Raw genomic sequence first — 26635 nt, forward strand, 5'->3', positions numbered from 1 at the left:
CCTTGGAGGCCAGGATGGCTAAGCTTTGTCTCTCATACTTTGGACATATTGTCCAGAGGAAACAGTCGCTGGAGAAGGATGTCATGCTGGGTAAGGTGGAGGGTCAGAGAAAAAGAGGAAGACCCCTAAAGAGATGTATTGGCCAGGTGGCAACATTGATGGACTCAAGTGTGGCAGCGGTAGTAAGGTTGGCCCAGGATTGGACACTGTTTTGACTATGAGTCGGTTCTGACTCGATGGCACCTGACAACAACAACAACAACTCTCATGGTGTTAGGATATGACAAACATGTTCTAAGAATCTCTAAATAGCTTATAATGTTGATTTTTGTCCTTGTTCTTCATGTTTATTAATTTATGACACCTATTGACATGTACATGCCCCTTGCTTTTAAATGTTGCATAAATGCTGCCAACCTGTGTGTGTGTCTTTGTGTCAATTTAAATGATACTGAATGGGTTTGTAGTTTGGCTAGACAGATCCTTATATATTCTTCACATCAATGAATACTAATTATATATTTCTAGAACATGCTGCATTACAGAGTGTTTTACATTAAACTTCACTAAACCCTGAGATTTTATTGTTGTTAGATGCTGTTGAGTTGGCACCAACTCCATGTACAACAAAACAAAACACTACCCGGACCTGCACCAATCTCATAATCATTGCTACACTTTAGCCCATTGCAGTTGCCACTGTGCCAATCCATTTCATTGTGGGTCTTTCTCTTTTTTGCTGACCCTCCGCTTTACTAAGCATGATCTCCCTCTCCATGGACTGGTCCATCCTGATAATACATCCAAAGTATGAGAGACAAAACCTGGCCATCTTGGGTTCTAAGGAGCATTCTTCCAACACAGATTGATTTGTTATACTGTCAGTCCATAGTACTTTCAATATTCTCTTCTAACACCATAACTCAAATGCATCAATTGATTCTACAGTCCTCTTTATTCATTGTCTAACTTTTCACATGTGTATGAGACTATGGAAAATATCATTGCTTAGGTCAGGTGCACCTTAGTCCTCAAACTTACATTTTTGCTCTTGAACACTTTATAAGGATCTTGTGCAGTAAATTTGCCTAATGCAATACATCATTTGATTTCTTGACTGCTGCTTCTGTGAGTGTTGATGGTCAATCCAAGAAAATTAAGTCTTTGACAAAACCGAATCCTTTTCCATTTATCTTAATGTTATTTATTAGTGCATTGGTGAGGAGCTTTTTTTTTTTGCATTGAGGAACAATTCATATCAGGGGGTGTAGTCTTTTTCAGTAAGTATTTTATGTCCTTTTTGGTTTCAGCAAGCAAAGCTGTATCGTCTGCATATTGCAGGCTGTTAATGAGTCTTCCTTCTACCCTGGTTCCACGTGCTTCATTTAATCTAGCTTTTCTAATTATGTACTCAGTATACAGATTAAATAAGTATTGTGAAAGAATACAACCCTGGCACATGCCTTTGCTGATTTTCAATCATTCAGTGCCCCTTGTTCTGTTCTAACAACTGCCTGCTGGTGTATGCACAGGTTATGAGCACAGTTAAGTGTTTTGTAATAGTCATTCTCTGCAATGTTGTCCATAGCTTGTCATGATCACACAACTGAGAGCTTTTGCATGGTTATTAAAGCACAAGTTAGCATCTTTCTGGTTTTCTCTGCTTTCAGCCAAGATCTATCTGACATCAGAAATAATATCCTTCATTCCACGTTCCCTTCTGAATTCATCCTGAACCTCTAGCAGCTCCCTGTCAATGCATTGCTGCAGCCCTTTTAAAATTACCTTTAGCAATGTTTATTTGCATGCAATATTAATGATATTGTCCAATGATTTGCACTTTACATTGGGTCACCACTCTTGATCATATGCTACCTCTTAAAACTGTTGAACTTTGGCCTTTTCTTTTTGGCACAGTGACTCTGTATATTCCTTCCATCTTCTTTTGATGCTTTTTGCATCAATAATTATTTTGTGCATAGAATCCTTCAATATTTAAAGTTGAGGCTTGAATTTTCACTGCAGTTCTTTCAGGTTGGAAAACGCTGAGCATGCTCTTCTTTTTTAGTTTTCTACTCTAGGATATATATATATAATCCCTCAATATATAATCTACTCTAGGTTTTATATATATATATATATAGTGTTGCATTGATATATAGTATTTTTTTGTTAGACTTGAGATAATAGGGTTTAATAAAATTTCATGATTTCATTTTTAAGCTAATAGGCAAAAGTATGATTGTAATGATCATTAGAAATTGTGCATTGATTCTATGTCTAGTTCAAGACATGTTTCCCTTCTTTGAGATCCTAGTAATCCCAGCAGACAACGGTTTGCAATTCCTCTTACTTGGTACCATATGTTCTTTTTGAAATGATCAAAGTCTTCTTAAGAAAATTTGCTGACCTCTAAACTGGAGTCCTGATGTTGTGCTGTAGGATAAACACTGTAATGCTACCCTTCTGGTTGGTTCAAATTCAACAGTCATTTCATGGAAACCCAGTTTACATGGTCACTATGAGTTGGAACTGACTGGTATTTAACATCAGAGTATGAGAATAACTGTCATGTGTTAAAAACCCTTGTTTTCACTGGATGTTTCATCCTAATTATGCTCTTCTATAAGGACCACATCTGTAGTTGTTATCACCTTCAAATAATTGTTTCTGTTCTTAATGTAATACCTTTGGGAATCTCTTCTCACTTTTGGTTATGCACAATAAATCTGACCATGTTAAATTAACATTTTAATTAAAACTCATTCTTGCTCAATGTGATATAACTAATTGAAGGGCATAGAATTTTCATTATATGCTTTGCTGTCTATTCGTGAATACTCTTAACTTTGATTCAAAATAATTCTGTAAAATTCTATAGTAAGCAAAAAATATAAGTTCTCATATATAAATGTAAGACATCTAAACATTTCTCAAAAGATGTTTAAATGCAACATCTTTCTAAAGGTCTCTGTACTAATATTTTTCTAATTTTAAAATCAAATATATATAAATCAAGAACAATTTGGACTTTCTTACATTTGCAAAGAGATTTTATATTGGTACAAAGTCTGAAAATAAAAAAATAGCCAAACACATGTATGCCGTAAATGAAGCCAATTCAACCATTTCCATCAAGTCAGTTCAAATCCATGGCAAAATCAGGTGTATCAGTAGAACTTGTTTTGCTGAGTATTCAATGACTCACTTTTCATAAGTAGACCACAAGGACTTTGTTCAACGGTATCTCTGGGTAAATTCAAACTTCCAAACTTTCAATTAACAGCTGGCTATATGAACAGTTTGCACCATTCAGGGACTCCAGGGTAAATACCCAACAGATATGAGTGCTTGTGTCTAAACCAAAGACATGTTGATGACTTTAGTTATAATAGACAATATATCAAGTCTAGAGGACATTTAGAATTATAAACAAATTGTGGCATACTCATGTAGTGGGCTGAGCAAAAAAAGTATTAATAATAGGCACATATAATAAATTAGAAGAATTCCAAGGTGTTATACTGAGTGACAAAAATTAGGACTAGAAAGTTATGACTCATTTAAATTTATGTATTTAAACTAATCTACAGGTGTACTAATTATGGGTATTATCAGGGGATTTTATTGTAAGAGGTCAACAGAGATCCTTTTCTCATGCTGAAAATATACTAGTTGGTGTAAGATGGACAAGGGAATTCCTAAGTAATACTTCAATGAGATCTACATATAAGATTTGTGAGGTTGTATATGCATTGTTATGAATGCAATGTAATAAGTACACATAAGTGTTTTGCCCTTCAAATACAAATGTATGTATACAGAAAACTCCACTAAATTGCTTTTGAAAATACTGTGATTTCTTATTTTGTTTTATTTTAGTGTCCTGAATTTAAAAGACCCAGGGATATTGCAGTTGACTGGGTTGCTGGAAATATTTATTGGACAGATCATTCTAGAATGCACTGGTTCAGTTACTATACCACACACTGGACAAGTCTGAGATATTCCATTAATGTAGGACAGCTGAATGGTCCCAACTGCACCAGACTTTTAACAAATATGGCTGGAGAACCCTATGCTATTGCTGTAAATCCTAAAAGAGGGTAGGTTAATGTCTTGGTATTTTTATTTTTATGTGAGTATCCCACCCCCCCACCCCACCCCGTCTGTGAGGGTTTTTTTAATGCATGCTGAACATATAATCAATTCAAAACACTTCTGAAAATCTTTGTATTTTTCTGCCTACATAAAAGCATGTCTTTTTTTACTTGACATGGTGATTCAATTTTTATTTTTTCCAGAAAGATTGATACAATATCCAGTCTATATGAGTGTGTATGTGTACATGTTGCAGAATAATGAAACTGGTGTGTTAAACACAACTATGATTTTTCATCTAAAATTGAATTTCCATGATGTTAAACATATTCAATGTGAAGTGTTGACATCTTGGTTTATTTGTAATAATAAAGGATGAAAACATATGTATGAACAAATTTAAACAATTTAATACAAAGAGTCCTTGCTTTTGCTTGAACAGGAAAACTATAAGCAGAAATCATAAATGAAGCAGGGAAATATTTCTTTAAATTGTCACTAATTCCTTAAATGGATCATTAAATCACTAGTTTTCAGGCAACAGACTATTATTTACTTATTACATTTTACAGTGTTTTTTGTTCTGAAACAGAATGATGTCGGCTTAACAAATTCATTACTTTTCTACACCCTGCAAAAAAAAAAAAAAAAAGCAGTACTTTGGTTTGATATGATATCCAAAATAGAATAAACGTTTAAATGTTCTTTCATAACAAGACAAAGTTTCCTGTGGTAGAAATATTTTTTCTAATATTTACATGGACTTTTTTAATAAATTAAATTTGGATACTAAATAATAAGCTATTATTTACATTACTAAACAGTAGTTGCAAAAATTTAGTGTGCATAGTTACAATTTGTTTAAATGTCAGTTTCTGAAACCCTCTGTTGAAGGTAACTATTCTTTTTGTTTAGAGTTGTGCCCAGTAATCTGAATGTTAAGGCACTTAAGGCACTCTGGATTGATTCTGATATATATATAGTATGAAGAAACACTGCCTTTTTTTGATAAGAGTCAGGTTGTAAGAGTACCCTCAATTGTGTAATCTTTTTGGCCTATTTTTTTCAGGATGATGTACTGGACTGTCATTGGAGACCACTCCCACATAGAAGAATCAGCCATGGATGGTACTCTGAGAAGAATTTTAGTACAAAAGAGTTTACAAAGACCCACAGGTATGATGTGTTTCTGAAACATTCTAAAATGAGTAACAGAAAATCAGTATTAGCAACAAAATTGACACCAACTGTCACTCCTACAGCATTCTACTTAGTTGGATTCAATGCAATGGCCATATTCTGGGTTAGTGGTTTATTATGGAAGTTAGCAAGTTAAAATGCAGGATCAGAACAGACTCAGGGCACAGTTCTTTCAATTAGGACAGACTGTTCTCAATCATGCTTGTAGACAGGCCTCTCTCTGGTCCCTGTCTTCTCAGTCATGGTTCCCTTGGCTTTTGTCCTGCTCTGGCAATGTCAGAAAGTTCTTTTAGGGCTGCTGACATTTGTTCAAAGATACTCCACTCCTCTGTAAGTCTCAATCCAAAGGTTCTCAGCTCTAGCTTCATGGGTTAGCAAATCCATCTTACTCATTTGTGTGTGTGGAGGCACTCAGCTCTACAAATTAGCCTCTTTGGGCTGGGAAATCCACCATTCTGGTTTTTGTTTCTTCTTCCCCTGCTACTACTCCAGTTGTCATACTTTTCTATACTTGTGTCAAGGATGTTCAATGTACAGGAATCTCAGGGTCCAATGGATGTGCTCCACTCATGGGTCTTCTTCTTTGATGGTAGTGAGATCCTCTCCTTTGCTTATGAGAAGGCTCATTTTATACTCACATCTCAGTTCCAAAATTTCACAATTAACCCTGTGACATTGATGGCAGCCCCACATTGTAACAACACTGTTCCTCCTTCCCCACTGTTTACCATTTCCATTGATCCTTCTTTCCTATCCCTGCCTTCTGCATTTTTTCCTTGAGCACCACATCCTGCCCTATTGATCACATATGGTTGATTGCTCTGAGGAATGCATTTCTCCTGGTGAGCATTTATAAGAAGCACTCTAAGAGCTTTGTAACATTGTTGGAGCATAGAGGCCAGACCCAGGAGCTGAGGGCCTCGAGAGGACTTCCTGGGGCCTGAACATCTCTGACCCTTAATTGCAACTTGTTAACATCCCTGATAAACCCATAACTGTGTGTGTGTGTGGGGGGGGGGGTGGTAATCACTCACAACTGGATCGAATAATCCATCATATTTTCCCTCACCTTCTTTAACCCAATCCCATCAGGAAAAAGGTTGGTGAGAATTACAAAGATGGCTAAAGAGACATATAAAATAGTTCACTGCACCACAGTATTACAATTCCTTCTTGTTTTTTTGACAATATAATAATTTTAAGAGCAATGAAATAATGTACAGTACAACTTTATTTCATTAACATTTCATATTATGTTTTCCCAACTTGCACGTCAGGTTCTTGCCATACTGCCAGTTATTTTGTGGGGACGTTATTTGAAAATTGGTTGTCAGACTATTAGCAGAATTTCACATGCTTGAAATTTGGACAGTTTATACAGCCATGTATAAGATTATTTTTACAAATATATAATAACTATGATGGGATAGATAGTATTTTTCGTGGAAGATGAATGACGAAGTGGTAGTCAAATACAGTTTTTGTGAAAGACATGTTTGAAGATTGTTTACTTTGTCACTCACAGCTCTTTTCAGTCTAGATTCAGTCTCCCTCCCATCTGGTTACCAAGGCTACAACTCTGTAGTCTTGGAACTCTTCAGGAGCTCATGCCTCCTTTTCTACTTCCTTGCTCATTCTCTAGAGTACTTTCCCAACGTTTTTCTGCCTAGTTGAATCTCACTCAACTTTAAAGACCTAACTTTAGCACTTCTTCCTCAATAAAGTATTTTCAGACTACAGCAGCCTTGGGGATTCTTTGCCATCCTTCCCCCCACATCTCCATCAGAAGGTCAGCACAGAATCTTTATAGTACATTTTATTTAGTAGTCATACTTTGTAGTATCGTGCATTTTTTAAGATGTATTTATATTACATTTATCTTTTTATTATTCTTTAAAGTGCTTGTCTTCTCCTCAAACTAAATTGTTTTGACTCTTTATGAAAAAGTAAAAGGCTCTGGAGTTTAATTCATTTATGCAATTGTGTCTTCATTCCGTTTATTTGAAAATACTAACTGAACACCTACCATATGCCAAAACTCTCTCAGATGCTAAAGAACTAAATTCCTACCTTTTTGAAGCAAGTTCCAATATTCACAAAGCTTTTATTCTTACAGAGTATAGAATATATAGTTATATTTAATGTCATTTTAAGTGTCATATAGGACAAAATATAATAAGAAATGGAAAAGGATGTAAATGTCAACCTCTTATGTAAAGAACATATACTGAGTTTTCTGCTCAGACGCTCCGCTTTAACTACTTCTTTCACATTTGCAGGAGTAGACTCTCAGAAACACTGTATTCATTTGTTGTTGTTGTTGTTTTTAAGTACCGTGCAATTGGTTCCGACTCACAGTAACCCTGCACAGGGTTTCTGAGGCTGAAAATCTTTATAGGAGCAGAAAATCTCATCTTTCTCCCGAGGAACAGCTGGTAGTTTCTAACTGCCAACCTTGAGGTTAGCAGCCTGATTTGTAACCACTACGCTACCAGAGCTTACTCAGCCTCTATTTGTTTTATACTTAGCATGTCTCAGTCATGATTTATGTTATGTGGAGTACAAGAATGAATACAAAGTCACAAATCCATATACTCAGTGTTCACATTCTGAAAAGTTAGAGAGCCAGGATGGAGATACATCAAAATAATAATTAAAATGTAAATTATGAATTATGTTATTATGTGATGTGCTATGGAGGAAAAGGCAAAAGCAGAGCAGGAAGAAGTGTCAGGGAAGGGGGGTGTAAAGGGAGGCAGGTTGCAGTATAACATTATTATTTCATTAGAATAAGCCTTTGAGAAGACTCCTAAACGCACACTGCCCGGTCGGTCCCTCAGCCACAGGTTAATTAATCTTACAGGGTGGGACCTAGACCCAGGCAAAGCCAGTCAAATATGTATATCTTACAGGTAGTTGAAAATGAAATATGAAACCGTGGTAACTATTTTCTGATTTTCTTTGTGCCCTCCTTTAAAAAACAATAAAAAACCCACAGAAATACAACTGTTGTCATGTCTTTTCTGACTCATAGCACTTTAATTGCTGGGTCGCCATGTTGTCTCCTCTGGGCCCACTTACTATCTCTTAATCATGAATATGGTGGTGTACACTTGCTAATCATCTCTACCTGAAAAATCTTGGATTTATTGTAGAATAGAATGTGCAGCTTTTCACCTGCTTCTGAAAACAGAGATTTCAATTTGTTGTTATTTTGAAATCTTCTATCTTAAATATTCTATTGGTGTTATGGCCATTTCTCAAAAGATATTGCTTTCTCTATTTTCTTTTTCTATTTTGAGATTAGAGTGGAAATAGAAGAAAGAGTGGAAAGAGTGTAGTGAAACGCACAATCCCTGGAAACAAAAATGAAATGCAAAAATTCCTGAGCTATTATAATGGTCTTGGTGTCATGGGAAATGTTTAAGAAAATGACTGCATGCTGTCATTATTATTCATCTCTAACTCTTTGTGAGCCTGTGTCTTTATCTTTTATATATGTCTTCCAAATTATGCTTTATTAGAACAAGTACACATTTTATTTTTAAATTTTCTGCACTTTTTCTGACTTGGCCCAAATACTCATCATTCTGATAAAAATCAGTGGCTTGAGAGTTGATTTATTTATTTATTTATTTATTTTAAGATTTTTTGTTATTGGTTCTTTATTAAAGGTATAAAGGAGTCATGATATTTTAAAGATAGAAACAAAATTTTTCTTTCATATAAACTGGATTGTCATCTCTATGACAGGAAAAGTTCGTTGGTTCCTTTATTAACTTTTTAATCTAAAAGACAATCTTTTTTTATTAAAGGGCTTAAGGAAAAATCAAACTCATTGATTTTTGGATATTTTGGAAATATAAATCCCACTCATCTAAAAATATTGTTATATAATTTTTATCTAGAAATAATTCTATTCAATAATACAGTGTGTGACCAGATCTGATAAAGGCAAGTATGTCTTAGATTAGACTAGACCAGTAATGAAATATTTGACACTTTTAAGAACTATTATTATTGCTGATTTTGATGGAATGATATTGTTAATTAACTTGGCTTAGACATCCATTATCTTCTTTTTTATGATTAGAAAATATAATATATTTTCTTGTAAACACCTGTGTTGTTGGGGGATGATTTTCATCGTATCTACTTCTTTATTCTATTTTGCTGATAAAGGAGAAAGAAAAGTATTTTCAATCCTTTGTAGACACTGCTTTGATGTATAAAGCAGCATCAGGAAATTGGATTATTTTATGACTCATGTGGTCCATAATTATACTTGAAGAAGCAAAGACACAACTCCTAACATGACCCTAAATAGCAAATTCGTCATTGAGCATAAGCAAGTAAAACATAGGCCAATTTTTTTTAATTTGATAAGTTATTACTCAGAGGGTGGTTGGGCACATCACATCTCTATATTATCTTTGAAGAGCAATATTTATATTTACTTTGATTACGTTTAGACCATATCTACATATGTAATAGAAAAATTAATACAGTTTTGATTGTGATTTTCCAATCTGATTGTTAATTCTTGGTCCATATGCAATGCAATACAGTTAGCACAAGTTCAAAAAAATAAATAGCATTTATTTGGTTGCCTAGCAAGTGAGGCACATTTCAGTTGTTTTCTTAATGATATAATTGGGAGAGCTCTTTAGTGTTTAGCTGTCAAAGGTATGTTAATTGCATTGTACTTTCAATGAATGCAATGTGAGCTCCGGTGGTACAAATGGTTAGATGTCTGGCTGCTGTTTCTCCACCTATCACCTTCTGAAAGGATTACAGTCAAGAAAACTCTGTGGGCCAGTTCTAGTCTGGTCACATGAAGTGACCATGAGTCAGCATTGACTGGACAACACCTAATAGCACCAACAACAGCAACCAACTAAATCACATAAAGAATGAACATCTACTCATTGAACATTTATTATAGACTGTACATACTTTTCTATATTGAAGAAAGACATGCTTTAAGATATCCTGTGGCCTGCAGATGCTTTTGCAAAAATATATTGACAGAAAGTCAAGAAAATGTATTAAAATAAAAATAAATAGAAAAACTTTAAAAAATCATTTTTGTAGGCAAAATGGGAGACTACTAATAATTGCCCATATCATTTTAATTTCTCATTACTCATTGACAGATACCAGTGCTGATAATGAATATAATCTTCAGAGCAAATTAATGAGTAAAGTAAAAAATTGTTGTTGTTGTTGTTATTGTGAAGTGCCATCGAACTGGTTCCCACCCACAGAGATCCTGTGTAGGGTTTTTGAGAAACGGCTGGTGAGTTTGAACTACCGACTTTGCAATCCAGAACAGTATTCTGCAGCGTCACAACAATTTTATCACCACTAAAACCTGGTGTGGCACTGTACGATCAGGACTGGACTATGAACCACAAGGTCAGCAGTTCAAACCCACTAACTTCTTGAAAACTGTGTATGGGGTCGCTATGAGTTGGAACTGACTTGATAGCACTTAACAACAACAAAAACCCTAAATAATTTACTACTCATTCTTTCCTACTGCAATCATCAATAATTAGTTAGTTTAACATTCAGCTTGCATAGTTGCTGTTGTTAAATGTTGGCAGGTTGGTTCAGACTCTTAGCAACCCCGTATAGAATTTCTGAGTAATGGCTGGTAAATTTGAACTGCCAACCTTGCAGTTTAAACCAGAGCATTAGACCACAGCATGTATGTTGTTGTTAAGTGCCGTCCAGTTGGCTCTGACCACAGCGACCCTGGGTAGGGTTTCCAAGGAGCGGCTGGTGAGCTTGAACTGCCGACTTTGAGGTTCAAACTGACTTTGCTATCCAGCGTATTAACCCACAGCACCACACCAGGACTCCACAGCATGTATAGAGATATCTTACAACACTATAAGCCAGTTCCACCAACACCAAACCAAACCCATTGTTGTTGAGTTATTTCCTACTTAGGGTGATTCCAAGGATTCTGGTGGCACAGTAGTTATGTGCTCAGCTGCTAAATAGAATCCAACAGCATCTCTGCAGGAAAAAAATGCACCGTGTGCTTAGAGATTTACAGCTTTGGAGACCCGATCGGGCAGTTCTACCCTGTCCTATGCAGTTGTGATGAGTCCAAATAGACTTGACCTCACACAACACTAATGGTGTTCCAATAAAGACACAACTCTTTTATGATTAAACCAGGAAGCTTTTCTGAGAAATGCACTGGCATGGAGGGATTAAGAATATATTTAATGTACATTCAATTATTTTAAATAATGTAAGAGCAGTTGTATTAATAATGAAGTAACTCTGTGTACAGACATACTTTGGAGACTCTGTGGGTTCAGTGCCACACCATCTAAATAAAGCTATTTCACACAAATTTGGGGGTTTCACACTCCATGTAAAAGCATCATGAGAAAGTTTGAAATATTGTGATACATATATTTAGTGCATGTTATCAGAAAATTGGCACTGGTAGATTTACTTGATGCAGGGTTGCCACCAAACTTATATTTGTGAAAGGGAAACAGGATCTGTGGAGGAAAATAAAGCAAAATCAATAAAATAAATTATTCCTCTATGCTAGAGTATGAAGATAAAACTGAAATATAATGGAAAATCTGATAGAAAACAAAAACATAACACATGAACAAACAAGAAGCACTTTACCATGGAGTAGAGTCTCAACGTGACTCCATAGGTACAGTTATACAGGAGTAGAACTGTCCTAGAGGCTTTCCAAGCATAAAATCTTTCCAGAAGCACATTGCCACATCTTCCTCTCCCAGAGAAACCGATGAGTTCATGCCTCCAAAAGTTTGATAAACATCCTAAGACTTGACCACTCTGCCAACGGGGATTCTTAATAGGAAAATAGTCATAAAAAGGAGAGTATACCTGGCTGGAAAGGTAATTAATCAAACATATTTCTATGCAAAGCTAAGTTTTTACTATAGCTTGTTAAATAAAGTCTATGTGACCTAAAAATGTATGTTTCAGTGAAATAATTATGTTATTCCAAGTTTTCTGATTTCTTTGGCTTCCTGAACTAGACTGGGAGTCATTTATGTGATGTTTTTGGACAAATGTCATCCATATGTATGCATTAAGAAGAAAAACTTAATTTTAAAGTCGTCTTCACCTGATTTTCTTCATTTGATCATGTTTGTTGATTTTGTAGGTCTGACTGTGGATCAGTTTAGTGAACGCATCTACTGGGCTGACTTTGAACTTTCTGTTATTGGTAGTGTTCTGTATGATGGCTCTGATTTGGTAGTCTCTGTCAGCAGTAAACAAGGTTTGTGAAGTCTTGTTATTTTCAGATATTAATGAGAGTATTAAATGATAGTACAGAAACTTTATAAGTACTGAAGCATTTTGGATTTCCTGAAAAATCTCATTTCAATTTCTAGCTTTTATTGTGGATTAAAATTTTCATTCTTGGTGAAAAACAAAAAGGCCAGGGTATAAAAACATCTTGCCTTTAGGACAAACATGGCCCATTGCTGCCAAGACTGATAATCTAATTTCGTCCTGTTGTTTATGTGGTTATTTCATTCAGAGTCAACTACAGCAAGTAGTCAAGATTAATACATGTGAAAACTAATTTTTAGTTCAAATTGTGGTGGTAACAGGCAGGGAATTATTGTTATAGGTCATTTATAAAATACCTCGCCCATGTGTAAAGCAGTGTGTAAAATTGACAATTTGCCTCAACCACTAGTAACCTCCAAATATGCGGATGCTCTTCTTTTCTCACTCTTCTTATCTCTGCTTGTCTGCAACCTGTTTTTTTTTTTTTTTTCCTTTCCCATTTTCTGGCTCCCTTCACACACTACCTGTCTGACTCACTTCTTTCTACTGAGTCTAATTTCTTCTCTTTCTTATTTGTTCCCTCCCTTTTCCTTGTTTACTATAGATTGCTCATAAATATGAACTTGAAGTTTTTGTGTTTACATGTTACATTTATTGAATGTAACTTTGCTTCTTACTTTTTATCAAGCAGAAAAGTAGAAAAAAAATAATGAAAATGTACTTTTTTGGGGCCTTTGTCAAAATCCATGATTTTTTGTACCAATAATCCTAGATAATAATATTTCAAATCCTATAATTAATTACAATTAACTTGAACGATTTTAGTTTAAGTGTATATTTTACGACTTAAAGAAACATAGGTGAAAATATATAAAATTAAGAGGCAATTCATGTTTTTTCAATTTTTAGGTACTTATTGAAATATAATGTCACTTTATCGGTTATACATTTTAATCCCCAAAGTTAACAGCTTTGTTGGCCAATTTAAATCTCTTATAAAGTAGTTATACAATGTGGAAGATTATAATCCCTATTATGTTAGTCAAGAAAGTCACATTTGTAATTGCCATTTTCTCCTTTGGTTTATTTATTGAATTTTTCAAAAAGAGACAATAATAAAGCCAAATCTTTTCTAGAATTTACTTTTTAAACCCAAAAAATGCTTACTTGATAAACAAGTCATGCAGCTAATCTAACTTTGATCATCAATTCAATCAGAACTCAAACTGAGAATCTGGAAACTGTTTTTTGTGCTGTGGCTATGGCTAGCTTGTAGGCTTTTCTTTGGTTTATGAATTGTACAGCAGACAAGAGTACTCTGCATATTATGGATCCCGGCAAACAACTTTATGATGGTGAAGATGCTTAAAGTGATGATAGAAGTTTTTTCTCATGTTCTGAGAAAGATGCTGAATGTTTCACATACTTCAATTGCAAATAGATAAACTTGAACAATTTTGTGGTTACTGTTTAAAAATATTCCAAATCTGAAGGTTTTTTTTTTGTTGTTGTTGTTATTTTTAAGTACAGTAACAAGATTTTCTGTATGATCTTAAACTTAGACAAATTTCTTGAGACTAACTATATATGTTTTAATATTTATAATTCCTCTCTTCTAAAATTATAGGCTTGCTACATCCACACAGGATTGATGTCTTTGAAGATTACATATATGGAGCCGGGCCTAAAAATGGTGTATTTCGAGTACAGAAATTTGGTCAGGGTTCTGTAGAGTACCTAGCTTTAGATGTCGATAAAACAAAAGGAGCTTTGATATCTCACCGCTATAAACAAGTAAACTGTAAGTACAGTATTTTCTAAGGTTGTATCTATAGGTAAATTTTTTTCCATATAACACTTAAAAGAACATTTTAGCATCTTAAACCCAGTGGATTGAACTTCAGTTTTGAAATCAACTAGACTTTACAATTTATCGAAGTCAAGATTTAAATATTGCAAAAGTTTTCATATAAAAAAAAGTTTTATATAAAAAATAACAATTATGGAAATTTTCAATATTTAATTAGATTATAATTAGATGAGGTACATGTGCATATACACATCTATCTATCTATCTATCTATCTATCTATCTATCTATCTATATTTATTTACATATGGTGTGACACCGGACTGGTAACGGGAAGGTCGACAATTCAAACCCACTAGCCACTCCTCTGAATCTCTATACAGGGTGACTATGACTCTGAATAGATTCAACAATAATTAACACCAACAGCAATATATATATAAAGTCTCATTCTATATTTCTAAAATGCCAAAGTAAGAAATATATCAATAACCATTTTTGCTTATGTTACTGATAAAAGTATTTATCCTAGCATTAACATTTGGTGCTTAGGATAAGCACTTGACCACAAGGTCAGTTTGAACCTCAAAGTTGGTGGTTCAAGCTCAAGAGCTGCTCCTTGGAAACGCTATACAGGGTCACTATGAGTCAGAACCAATTCCAGGGCACTTAACAAAAGCATTAGCATGTAATCCTGAAGTATATTTAAGGAGAGTTTTTTGTAACTGTAAATACAATCAGAGTTGTATTGTCTCTGATCCATTTTTTTAATGATTTATTTTTGTTACTTTCCCTCATAGAAAGAAGTAGGTAATAAACCAAGGTTATTTTCTTGAATAATCTGTTTGTTTCAAACATTTTCATCCAAAGACATTAAAATGTAAAGTGAAAAAAAAAAAGGTGGCTGAAATTGTTATAATCTGTCTTTATGTTTAAAACTCACTCTTTAAGAAATAATTTATTCATAGACCTTCTTATGGTAAATTAAGATATTTGCTTCATTTCCTACAATTTATTCAAATTGGTTTTCAAGAGATTAAAGCAGAATATGTTCCCTAAAATATTTCTTAAATTTTATTCTAATGTTTGCATTTGACCAATGGTCTAATGATTCCATTACTTTCACCTTATGGTATTTTCTGGATTTCCTCTAGTCTTTATCTAGTAAACTTCAACGTGCTTCTATCAAGCTTGCATAACTTAACCTAAAACTTTTACCTGTGAAAACAATCACGCTGACTGTTTCTTAAGAAGTTCTTAGGAACTTCTCTAAGAGATATCTCCACTCCTTTTTCATACCAATAAAAATAACCTGTTAATGCTCCCATGGTACTTTTCCAGCACATTGTTAAGAAGAATTTCAACTTTTGAATCAGACAGAAGTTCATCCTATGGTGGGATTTTTAATGGGTTATGATATTTTCCCGAGAAAATTAGTAATTTATTATCCATTATGGATTTTTTTTCCAGAAACATCTCAATTTAGAATGTCTGACTTATTTTTAAGTTTAAAATGTCATATTACTTGGCTTATTGTTGTTATTGTTTTTTAACTGAAAACATATATACACTTTAAGCCTTTATAAATACCAAGGGAGAATTGTTTCTATTTCTTAGAATACTATTCTGATAAAAAAAAAAAAAAAAAAGATACAGGAAAACTGTGTAGGAATTCATTTGACTTTCCTTTTAATCACAGACCAGGCTGCATTTCAGAATTTCAGGCCAGCTTTCTTGTCAAAAAACTATTCATTCCATGGAAGAGGGATAAAATATAGATTGGAACACTTTATTATTTATTTATGAAGTATAAATTAAGGCAAGTTTACCATCATGAGGATTAAACTCACTGCCATTTAGCTGAATCTAACTTATAGTGACCTTATATAAGGTTTCTGAGGCTGTAAATCTTTGTGGAACAAAAAGCCTCATCTTTCTCTCATGGTGCTGCTGGTAAGTTTGACCTGCCAACATTTTGGTTAGCAATACAGTGCTTATCCTATAGCACTGCAGAGAGCAGAGCATCTCTGCCTTTAAATGAGAACAGTAACATTGAAATCAGGTACTCCAGTAGAAATTAGATGTGATTGTTTTTCAATATTGCTGAATCATCATTTTACCTTATTAAGTTTTGATACTGATTGTATCTATACTGATGCTTTTGTTTTGTTTTACTTTAATCAGTACCCAATCCATGCTTGGATTTAACATGTGAATTCCTCTGTGTGCTGAATCCTTCTGGGGCCACTTGTGTGTGCCCTGAAGGAAAATATTTGATTAATGGCACCTGCAATGATGACAGCCTATTAGGTAGGTATATCTTCTTATTCTAGAAATAAGGAACTACTTATTCTTGTATATTTTCAAAGCTTTGGGGACTAAGCAAGATTATATTCCCAATCACCAATTCAGCTGCCTAAGTACCAATGACTCTTGAATGTGTATGTGAATAATTCTTCCTTGGAGTAGAAAACTATCCATTCTACATTTGTTCACAAAATGACATTGAGCACTTAAGGTACATTTAACAAAATATTTAGGACTTTATAGTCATGCACAGACTGACCAGAAGATATGTTAATATTTCCATTATATCAGAAATGAAATGAAATGTATAAACATCAATATCCTAGGCATTAGTGACCTGCAAGGGACTGGTATCACGGTCTTCCTGAATTTAATAGCTACATGGTTTATTATGCTTAGAATGACAAATTCAAGAGAAATGGTATTGTATTCATCATCAAAAATAACATTTCAAGATATATCTTATAGTACAACACTGTCTGTGATAGGTTAACATCCTATCACATGTGGCACGGAAGACCAGCTAATACAACTATTTAATTTTATGTATCAACTACTGAAACCAGTGATGATGGCCCTGTGGGTTAATGCGCCAGACTGCAAAGTTGTTTGAACTGCAAGGTCAGGGGTTCAAACTCACCAGCTGCTTCCTGGAAATCCTATACAGGGTAGCTATGGGTTGGAACCAACTCGATGGCACTCAACAACAACAACTAAGATTTTCAGTCTGTAATTGATCAAACATGCAATCAAGATGTATTGTTAATTATGGGTGATTGGAATCTAAAGGTTGGAAACAAAAAGGATCAGTAGTTGGAAAATATGGCCTTGGTGATAGAAACGATGCTGTAGATCGCATGATAGAATTTTGCAAGACCAGTGACTTGTTCCCACCACTCATCTGTCAGCTTCTTGTACTATGGTGGCTTGTGTGATGCTGTGATTTTGGAAGCTATACAATGGGCATTTTAAATACCAGCAGGGTCACCCACAGAAGACAGGTATTAGCTGAGTTTCCAGACAAAGACAGACTAAGAAGAAGGAGAGACAGACTACTTGTGAAAATTTAGTCACTGAAGACATTATGAACAGCAGTGAAACACTATCAAATAGCCATGGAATATTGAATATTGGAACATGATGAAGAGCACCAGAATATTGTCAGATATAGTGTTGGAATATAAGCTCCTCAGGTTTCAAGGCATTCAAAATATGACTAGGAGGAGCAGCCTCCTCAAAGTAGAGTTGACTGTGATGATGTGAATGGAGGAAAGCTCTTAGGACCTTTGTTTGCTGATAAAGCACAACTCAAAATGAAGAGAAGAAGCTGTAAACATTCATTAATAATCAGAACATGGAATATGTGAAGTACAAAACTAGGAATATTGGAAACTGTCAAAAATGAAATGGGATGCGGTAGGGCTTGATGGCAGCTAGGGTGGAAGTGCAGTAAGGTTCACTATCAGCAATACCACAGAATACCAGTTAAAGCATATTCAGGGCAGAGCTCCAAAATTGGAACCACATAGATAGGAATATTTTAAAGGTTTGAAGGCTTATAGCTAGTGGAACTTGTAGCAAAAGTAAGAAATTGCATACTTTTGAATTTGCTGGGCTCAGAAGCCTGAAGCAGACAACCTGGGTGAGACCAAATGGCAAGACCAAGCGGGGAGAAGACACACCACGGAAAATGCTGTGGGAACCTAGGAGCAAAGGTGGACAATGCACTTTGTCATTTTTGCTTTGTTCTGAATTTCTTATTTTTAGTATCTGTTCATTGCCCCCCCACACACACACATTCTTTGCACACCTCAATTCTGGTGACTAGAGGAGGTGCCTGAGCTAATGGACACCCCCACCGGCACTACTGGTGGGTTCTTCTCCCATGCATGCACACAGAACAGAACAAAACTATAAGATCAAATGCAGAGAATCTGGGAGGTTTATGATCAAAACAAGTACAATGTATTAGAAGGTAAACACATAGAAGAACTAAACAACACAATCAGCCAACTGGACCTCATAGATGTGTACAGAACATTAAACCCAGCAATAGCACAATACACATTCTTTCCCAGTGCACATGGAACATTCTCCAGAATAGACCATGTTTTAGGCCACAAAACAAATCTACATAAATTTACAAATACCAAAATACTACAAAGCATCGTCTCAGACCACAATGCTATCAAATTAGAAATCAACAATAGGAAAACCAAGGAAATAAAGTCAAATACATGGAAACTGAATAACACCCTGCTGAAAAGTGACTGGGTAGTAGAAGAAATTAAATGTGAATGCACAAAGTCCTAGAAACAAATGAAAATGAAAACACAACATACCAAAATCTTTGGGACATGGCAAAAGCAGTGCTCAGAGAACAATTCATTGCAATAAATGCACACATCCCAAAAGAAGAAAGAACCAGAATTAACACATTAACAGAGCATCTACAACAATGCAAAAAAGACCAACAGAAGGAATCTACACACACTAAAAGAAAATAAGTAATAAAGATTAGAGCAGAAATAAATGAGATAGAAAACAGATAAACGATAGATACAAAAAACAGGACAAGAAGCTGGTTCTTTGAAAAGATTAACAAAATTGACAAACCATTGGCAACTGAACAAAATAAAAGAGGGAGAAGACACAAATAACATGAATTAGAAACCACAAGGGCAATGTTACAATGGAAAAAAAGAAAATAAAAAGGATAATAACAGAATACTATGAAAAGTTGTACCCCAACAAATTTTAAAACTTAGAAGAGATGGATACATTTTTAGAAAAACACGACCAACCTAAACTATATGGCAAGACACAGAAATTAAAGGCATCCAAATTGGCAAAGAGGAAATAAAACTCTCTCTATTTGCAGACGATATGATCCTATACGGAGATAACACTAAACACTCAGTAAAAAAAAGCTACTAGAACTCATTGGAAGATTCAGCAATGTGGCAGGGTATAGGAGCAATATACAAAAATCAGTTGGATCCCTCTATACCAAAAATGAGAGCGCTGAAAAGGATATTAGGAAAGCAATACCATTTACAATAGCCACCCAAAGGATGAAATATCTAGGAATAAATGTAACCAGAGAAACAAGGGACTTATACAAAGAAAACTACAAAACACTACTACAAGAAACCAAAGGAGACCTACAGAAATTGAAGAATGTACCATGCTGCTGAATAGGAAGATTTAACATTTTGAAAATGTCAATACTTCCCAAAGTAATTTGCACATATAATGCAATCCCAATCCAGATCCAACAACATTCTTCAAAGAGATGGAAAAAAACAATTACAAACTTTATATGGAAAGGAAAGATACCCAGGATAAGCAAAGCACTGCTCAAGAAGAAGAATAAGGTCGGAGGCCTCTCACTCCCCGACTTCAAATTTTATTATATGGCTACAGTGGTTAAAATAGCTTGGTACTGGTACAGTGAAAGATACGTTGATCAAGGAACAGAATCGAGAATCCAGAAATTAACCCATCCACATACAGCCAACAGATTTTTGACAAAGTACCTAAATATATTGCATGGAGAGGTGATGGTCTCTTCAACAGATGGTGCTGGCCGAAGTGGAAAGCGATATGCAAAAGATTGAAACAAGATCTTCACTTCACACCTTATACAAATACCAACTCAGCATGGATTAAAGACCTAAATGTGAATCCCAGAATTATGAAGGCCATCAATAAAAAAAGAGGGACAAATATCAGGGCATTAATTCAGGGAATACACAGACTACCAAATATTTTGAAAATGACACACAAAAAAATAGACAAAATAGATGATTGGTACATACTAAAAATTAAAAAGTTATGTGCATCAAAAGACTTCACCAGAAGAGTAAAAAAGGAACCCACAGAATGGGAAAAAATTTTTTGCAATGACATATCAGACAAGGGGTTCATTTTAAAATTATATAGGAAACTACAACACCTCTACAATAAAAAGACAAATAACCCAATTTAAAAATGGGCACAGGACATGAACAGACACTTTATCAAGGAGGGGATCCAGGCAGCCAACAAACTTACAAAGAAATGTTCACGATCACTAACCATTAGAGAGATCCAAATCAAAACAACAAAGATATATCATCTCACACCAGCAATAACAGCAAAGATACAAAAAGCAGAGGACAATAAATGCTGGCAAGGATGTGAAGAGACTGGATAGCTCCTGAATTGCTGGTGGGAATGCAAAATGATGCAACCTCTGGGCAGCAATATGGCACTTCCTCAGAAGATTAGAAATAGTAATATCTTATGATCCAGCAATTCCTCTACTTGGTATTTACCCACACGAAATATGAGCCATAATACGAGTAGATGTATGCACACCAATGTTCAAGCAGCACTATTTACAATAGCAAAAAGAAGATGACAGTCTAAGTGAACTGAAGATTGGATAAACAAACTGTGGTACATACACAAAAGGGACTATTATGCTACCTTGAAGAATAACAATGACGATGCAAGCCACCACATAATATGGATGAACCTTGAGGACATTATGTTGAGTGAAATTAGTCAAAAAGGAGAAATACTACCTAGGACCACTAGTATAAAAGACTAAGAAAAAGAACCCATACTAAAAGGGGAGAAGGGGATTCTTTGCTGGTTACAGGGATGTGGGGTGGGGTGAGGGGAGCTAGGGGAAAGTGGAGCACAGCGCAGGAATAGACAATGCGTAGTCTGGGTGCTAGGGAGAGGGGCAATACACAAGAAGGGGGATGGGAATGGAAGAACAAAGAAGACGGGAAAACAATTAGGAAGGTTTGCATGGGTTGTGGGACAGAGGTAAATTATGATGTATGCACAACCTTGGAACAACAGGGCTCTGGGATACAAGGATTGAGACATGACTGGAATGGGGGAAAGGTGGGGGCGGGGGATTAATGTTAAGATGCTTGGCTGTCTTTTGAATCTTGGTTTCCCTTGCATACACACTTGAGGGGGAGAGAAAGGAATAGCCAGAAATATCACCATAGAAAGCTTCTAAGTCCGTCTTCCGCCTATAACTGATTTTTTTGTTGTTGTTAGGTGCCATCGAGTCGGCACTGACTCATAGTGACCCTATGCACAGCAGAACAAAACAATGTCTGATCCTGGGCCAACCTTACTACTGTTGCCACACTTGAGTCCATCAATGCAGCCACCTGGTCAATCCATCTCTTTGGGTTTTTTTTTTCTTTTTCTCTGACTCTCCATCTTACCAAGCATGATACCCTTCTCTAGCGACTGTTCCCTCTTGACAATATGTCCAAAGTATGAGAGATGAAGTTTGGTCATCTTGGCCTCTAAGGATCACTCTGGCTGCACTTCTTCCAAAACAGATCTATTGCTTCTTTTGGCAGCCCATGGCACTTTTAGTATTCTCCTCCAACACCATAATTTAAAGCCATCAATTCTTCTACGATCTTCCTTATTCACTGTCCAGCTTTCACATCCATATGAGGTTATTGAAAATACCATGGCTTGGGTCAGGGACACCTTAGTCCTCACGCTGACATCTTTGCTCTTCAACACTTTGGAATACCTAAAATGGGGCTACAATGTGCCCAGTGAAGGAGGCTTCCTGTGGAGCCTCTGCATTACATAAGACCATAGGTGGAATCCTGAACCATATCCAGAATTTTCAAAAGATACTTCTTAAAAGAAAGACTGACAGAAAAAAAATACAAAACAATGAACTGATTACTACAAGAGCAAGCAATTTGCTTGCCCAGGAGACATCAAGGCAAGTGGTCAGGACCCCTCAGGGCAAACCTCCTTCCAAGACTATGACTCCTTGGGAATGCGCGAGCAGATATGCGCTCTGATCAGTGACTTCATTTATCACCAATAAGGGGAAGTGAGGAAAAACAGCAATGGAGCTGCAATCTAAGCCCTACAATGTTCAATAAAATCTTGTGAGACTGGGTTGAGACCTGGTCAGCCAGCAGTGTGACAAGACCTGGTGACTCAACTTGGCCAGAGACAGTGGCATAGCCACAGAGGACTAGAGTAAAGAATGAAGCATCCAGCTGATAAGAAGAGAGGGCAAATGCACAAGAACACCCACACTTGCAGATAATACCCACTTGACCTGGCTTCAATAACTGGATGATCAACGCTCAACTAGAAGAAAGAAGAGGGGGAAAAAAGAGTAATCTGGTACAGTTTGATGAACTTGACATACACCTATGGACGCAGTTGCTCAAAAGAGGGAACAAATCTTTACAGAGAGGATCATTCCCACCTCTCCTTACACAGAGTAGAAAGGGATGGGCAAGTTAGACATTGGCTACCCAAAATGGTGGGGCTACAAAGGCAAGAAGTGACTGGCTTACAAGCTTTCAAGAGGGAGCCTAGATCTAGAGGGCATGGAGGAAGGTAGAATCTCCACTGAGTAGTATCCCATCTGTCTGGGCAGGGCTGATGAAAAGAGATGCAGATAGGTCTCTTGTGATACAGGAGTGAATAATGGTTATCAGGACTGATTGTGAGAGTTGGAAATGTACAGATAGATGTTTTGTAGCAAAAGGAGGGGAGTGATTCACTTTGCAGTCTAGGAGTGGAGGACCTAGACTGGGACCATCAAGGGAGAAAAGTGGATCGTGGGACCCTACCCAGAGAAGAAGTGATGCCAGAGATGGCGGCAGAGATGATGACGTGGAGAGATGGAGTGGCTGGGGACTTTAGACCCAGAGAGGGAGAAGCGCTGTGTGCTGACGACCGGGGGACAGTGTTACAGTGTATACCTTTTGTTGGTTGATGGTGCATGGAGGGGATTTTAACCATGGCAATTAAATGACATAAGATAGGATGAATGTAAAACTAATGTTCTCCCATGTAAACTATCACATAATTTACAATACAACATTAAAAAGAAAAATGAAATGGAACACATAAACATTGGTATCCTAGGCATTAGTAAGCTGGAATGAACTGGTATTGGCCATTTTTAATTTGGCAATCACACTAAAGCCAGTGATGATGAAGTTCAAGAATTCTACCAACCTCTTCAGTCTGAAATTGATCAAGAATGCAATCAAGATCTGTTGATAATTACTGGCGATTGGAGGAAGGCAAAAGTTGGAAACAAAGAGGAAGGAACAGTAGTTTGAAAATATGGTTATGGTGATAGAAGCAATGATGGAGATCACATGATAGCATTTTGCAAAACCAAAGCCTTCTTCATTGCAAGTACGCTTTCTAAACAATGTAAAAGATGACTACGCACATGGACTTCACCAGATAGAACACATAGAAAACAAATTGACTTTATCCGTGGAAAGAGATGGTTGAAAAACCCCATATCATCAGCCAAAAGAAGGCCACAGGCAGACTATCAATTGCTCATATGCAAGCTCAGGCTGAAGCTGAAGAAAATTAAAATAAATCCATGAGAGTCGTGATATCACCTTGATCATATGAAGAACAGATTTGATACATTAGACTCTGAAGACCAAAGACGAGAAGAGTTGTGGGGTGATATAAAGAATAGTATACAGGAAGAAAGCAAAAGTTCATTAAGAAGCCAAGAAAGAAGGTAAAGTACAAAATGAATATTAGAAGAGACTCTAAAACACGCTCTTTAGCATAGAGATACTAAAGCAAATGGAACAAATGAGGAGTTTAAAGAGCTGAATGGAAAGTTTCAAGGAGCAGATTGAAAAGACGAGGTCAAATGATATAACAAAATGTGCAAAGACCTGGAGTTAGAAAACCAAAAGTGAAGAATATACTCATCATTTTTCAAGCTGAGGGAACTGAAGAAAAACTTCAAGGCTCAACTTGCAATATTGAAAGATTTTATGAGCAAAATAATGAATGATGCAGATGCATCAAAAAAAAGATATAAGGAATATACAGAGTCATTGTATCAAAAAGAAATGGTCAATATTCATCCACTTCAAGATATAGCATATGATCAAGAGCCACTGAATGATACTAAGGAAGAGGTCCAAGGTCCATTGAAGGACAAACTGATGCAGCGCTGGAGGCACTCACTCATCAATGCCAAGAAATTTGAAAGAGAGCTAGCTATCTTCCAAACTGACTGGACAAGATCCATATTTCTGCCCATTACAAACAGAGGTTACCCAACAGAATGGGAAAATCATTGGGCAATGTCATTAGTATCACATGCAAATAAAAATTTAAACATATAATACAAAATCAGCTGCAACCATACATTAACAGATAACTTTGAGGGATTCAAGCTGGATGCAGAAGAGAATGTGGAACAAAGGATATTATTGCTAATGTTAGATGGCTCTTCACTGCAAGCAGAGAATACCAAAAGGATGTTTACCTGTGCTTTATTAACTGTGCAAAGGCTTTCAATTGTGTGGGTCATGGTAAGCTAGGACAGCACTGTGGAGAATAACTAGGTCAGTAAATAACTTCAAGAAAATTGGAGAAAAGATTGAAGTTGTCAAAGACTTTATTTTGCTCAGCTCAACCATCAACACTCCTGAAAGTAGCAGTCAAGAAATGAAATGATATATTGCAATAGACAAGTCTGCTGCACAAGTCTTTTTTTGTGTGTAAATTATGTGATAGTTTACATGTATGGGCGAACATTAGCTTTACATTCATCCTATCGTGTTTTGTTTCATTGCAATGATTACAATCCCCTCCATGCATCATCAAACAACCAAAGGGTACACTCCCCAAACCTGGCCTCCGACTGTCAGCACACAGCCCCTCTCCCTCCCTGACTCCAGACTCCACAGCGGCTCCATCTCTCCACCTCAATCTCTCCACCTCATCGTGTCTGCCTCCATCCCTGTCATCACTGCTTCTCTGGGTACAGTCCTGCACTCCGCTCTTCTCCCTTGATGGTCCCAGGGAACTCAGCTCCTGGACTGCAAAATAAACCACTCCCCTCCTTTTGTTAAAAAACATCTACATTTACATTTCCAACCCTCACAGTCAATCCTGGTAGCAATTATTCACTATTGTACCACAAGATTCATATCCCCATCTCCTTTCATCAGCCCAGTCCAGACAGATTGGACACCACTCAGTGGAGATTTACTTTCCCCCACACCCTGTGGAAATAGGCTCCCTCTTGAAAGCTTGTAAGCCAGTCACTTCTTGACTTTTTAGCCCCCATTTTGGGTAGCCAGTATCCAAGTTGCCCATTCCTGTCAACCCTGTGTACTGAAGGGGTGGGAGTGAGACTCATTGTAAAGATTTGTTCCCTCTTTTGAGCTACTACATCCATAAGTATAGGTAAAGTTCATCACGCTGTAGCAAATTACTCTTTTTTCCCCTCTTGTTTCTCTTCTTGTCAAGTTCTGATCATCCAGCCATTGAATCCAGGTCAAATGGGTACTATCAGCAAGTGTGGTGTTCTTGTGCATCTCCCCTCACTTCATATCAGCTGGACACTTCACTCTCTGCTTTAGTTCTCTGTGGCCATGTAACTGTCTCTGGGCCAAGGAATCCCCAGGTCTTGACATACTGCTGGCCAACCAGGTCTCAACTCGGGTTCACAGGAGTCTATTGAAGATGGTTGGAATTAGCTCAATCCCTCATTGCTGTTGTCCGCCCACTTCCCTTATTGGTGACCAGTGTGGTCACCAGCAAGACCACATGCCTTTTTGTGTATTCCCTTTGAGTTTTAGTCTTCAAAAGGGGTTGCTCTGAGGCGGCCCAACCACTAGCCTTGATGGCTCCTGGGTGAACAATTTGCTTGGTCTTGTAGTAGTCAATCAGACAGCTGTTATTGTTTTTGATTTTTCCTGCTGGCCTTTCTTTCAAGAAGTAACTTTTGTTGTTCTAGCCACTCCAGACTGGTCTGCTTGTCCATTCAAGTGGAAATGTTCCACCTCAGAAGATTCTGGATGGGGTTCAGAATTCCACCTAGGGACTTATACAATGCAAAGGCTATGCAG

The 26635-nt window shown here is 36.4% G+C and overlaps 1 protein-coding gene across 1 annotated transcript in view; it reads left to right on the forward strand.

Moving 5' to 3' along the window:
* Nucleotides 1-26635, forward strand: part of LRP1B (low density lipoprotein receptor-related protein 1B) — a 2342762-nt gene that overhangs the window by 2208771 nt on the left and 107356 nt on the right. The window contains exons 78-82 of the mRNA XM_006834597.1: nucleotides 3883-4106; nucleotides 5171-5277; nucleotides 12476-12592; nucleotides 14237-14410; nucleotides 16602-16727. Of these exons, the coding sequence (XP_006834660.1) occupies nucleotides 3883-4106; nucleotides 5171-5277; nucleotides 12476-12592; nucleotides 14237-14410; nucleotides 16602-16727 (748 nt within the window). The remainder of the gene's footprint in view (nucleotides 1-3882; nucleotides 4107-5170; nucleotides 5278-12475; nucleotides 12593-14236; nucleotides 14411-16601; nucleotides 16728-26635) is intronic.

The sequence above is a fragment of the Chrysochloris asiatica genome, unplaced genomic scaffold (assembly GCF_000296735.1).
Source record: "Chrysochloris asiatica unplaced genomic scaffold, ChrAsi1.0 scaffold00012, whole genome shotgun sequence".
Classification (NCBI taxonomy): domain Eukaryota; kingdom Metazoa; phylum Chordata; class Mammalia; order Afrosoricida; family Chrysochloridae; genus Chrysochloris; species Chrysochloris asiatica.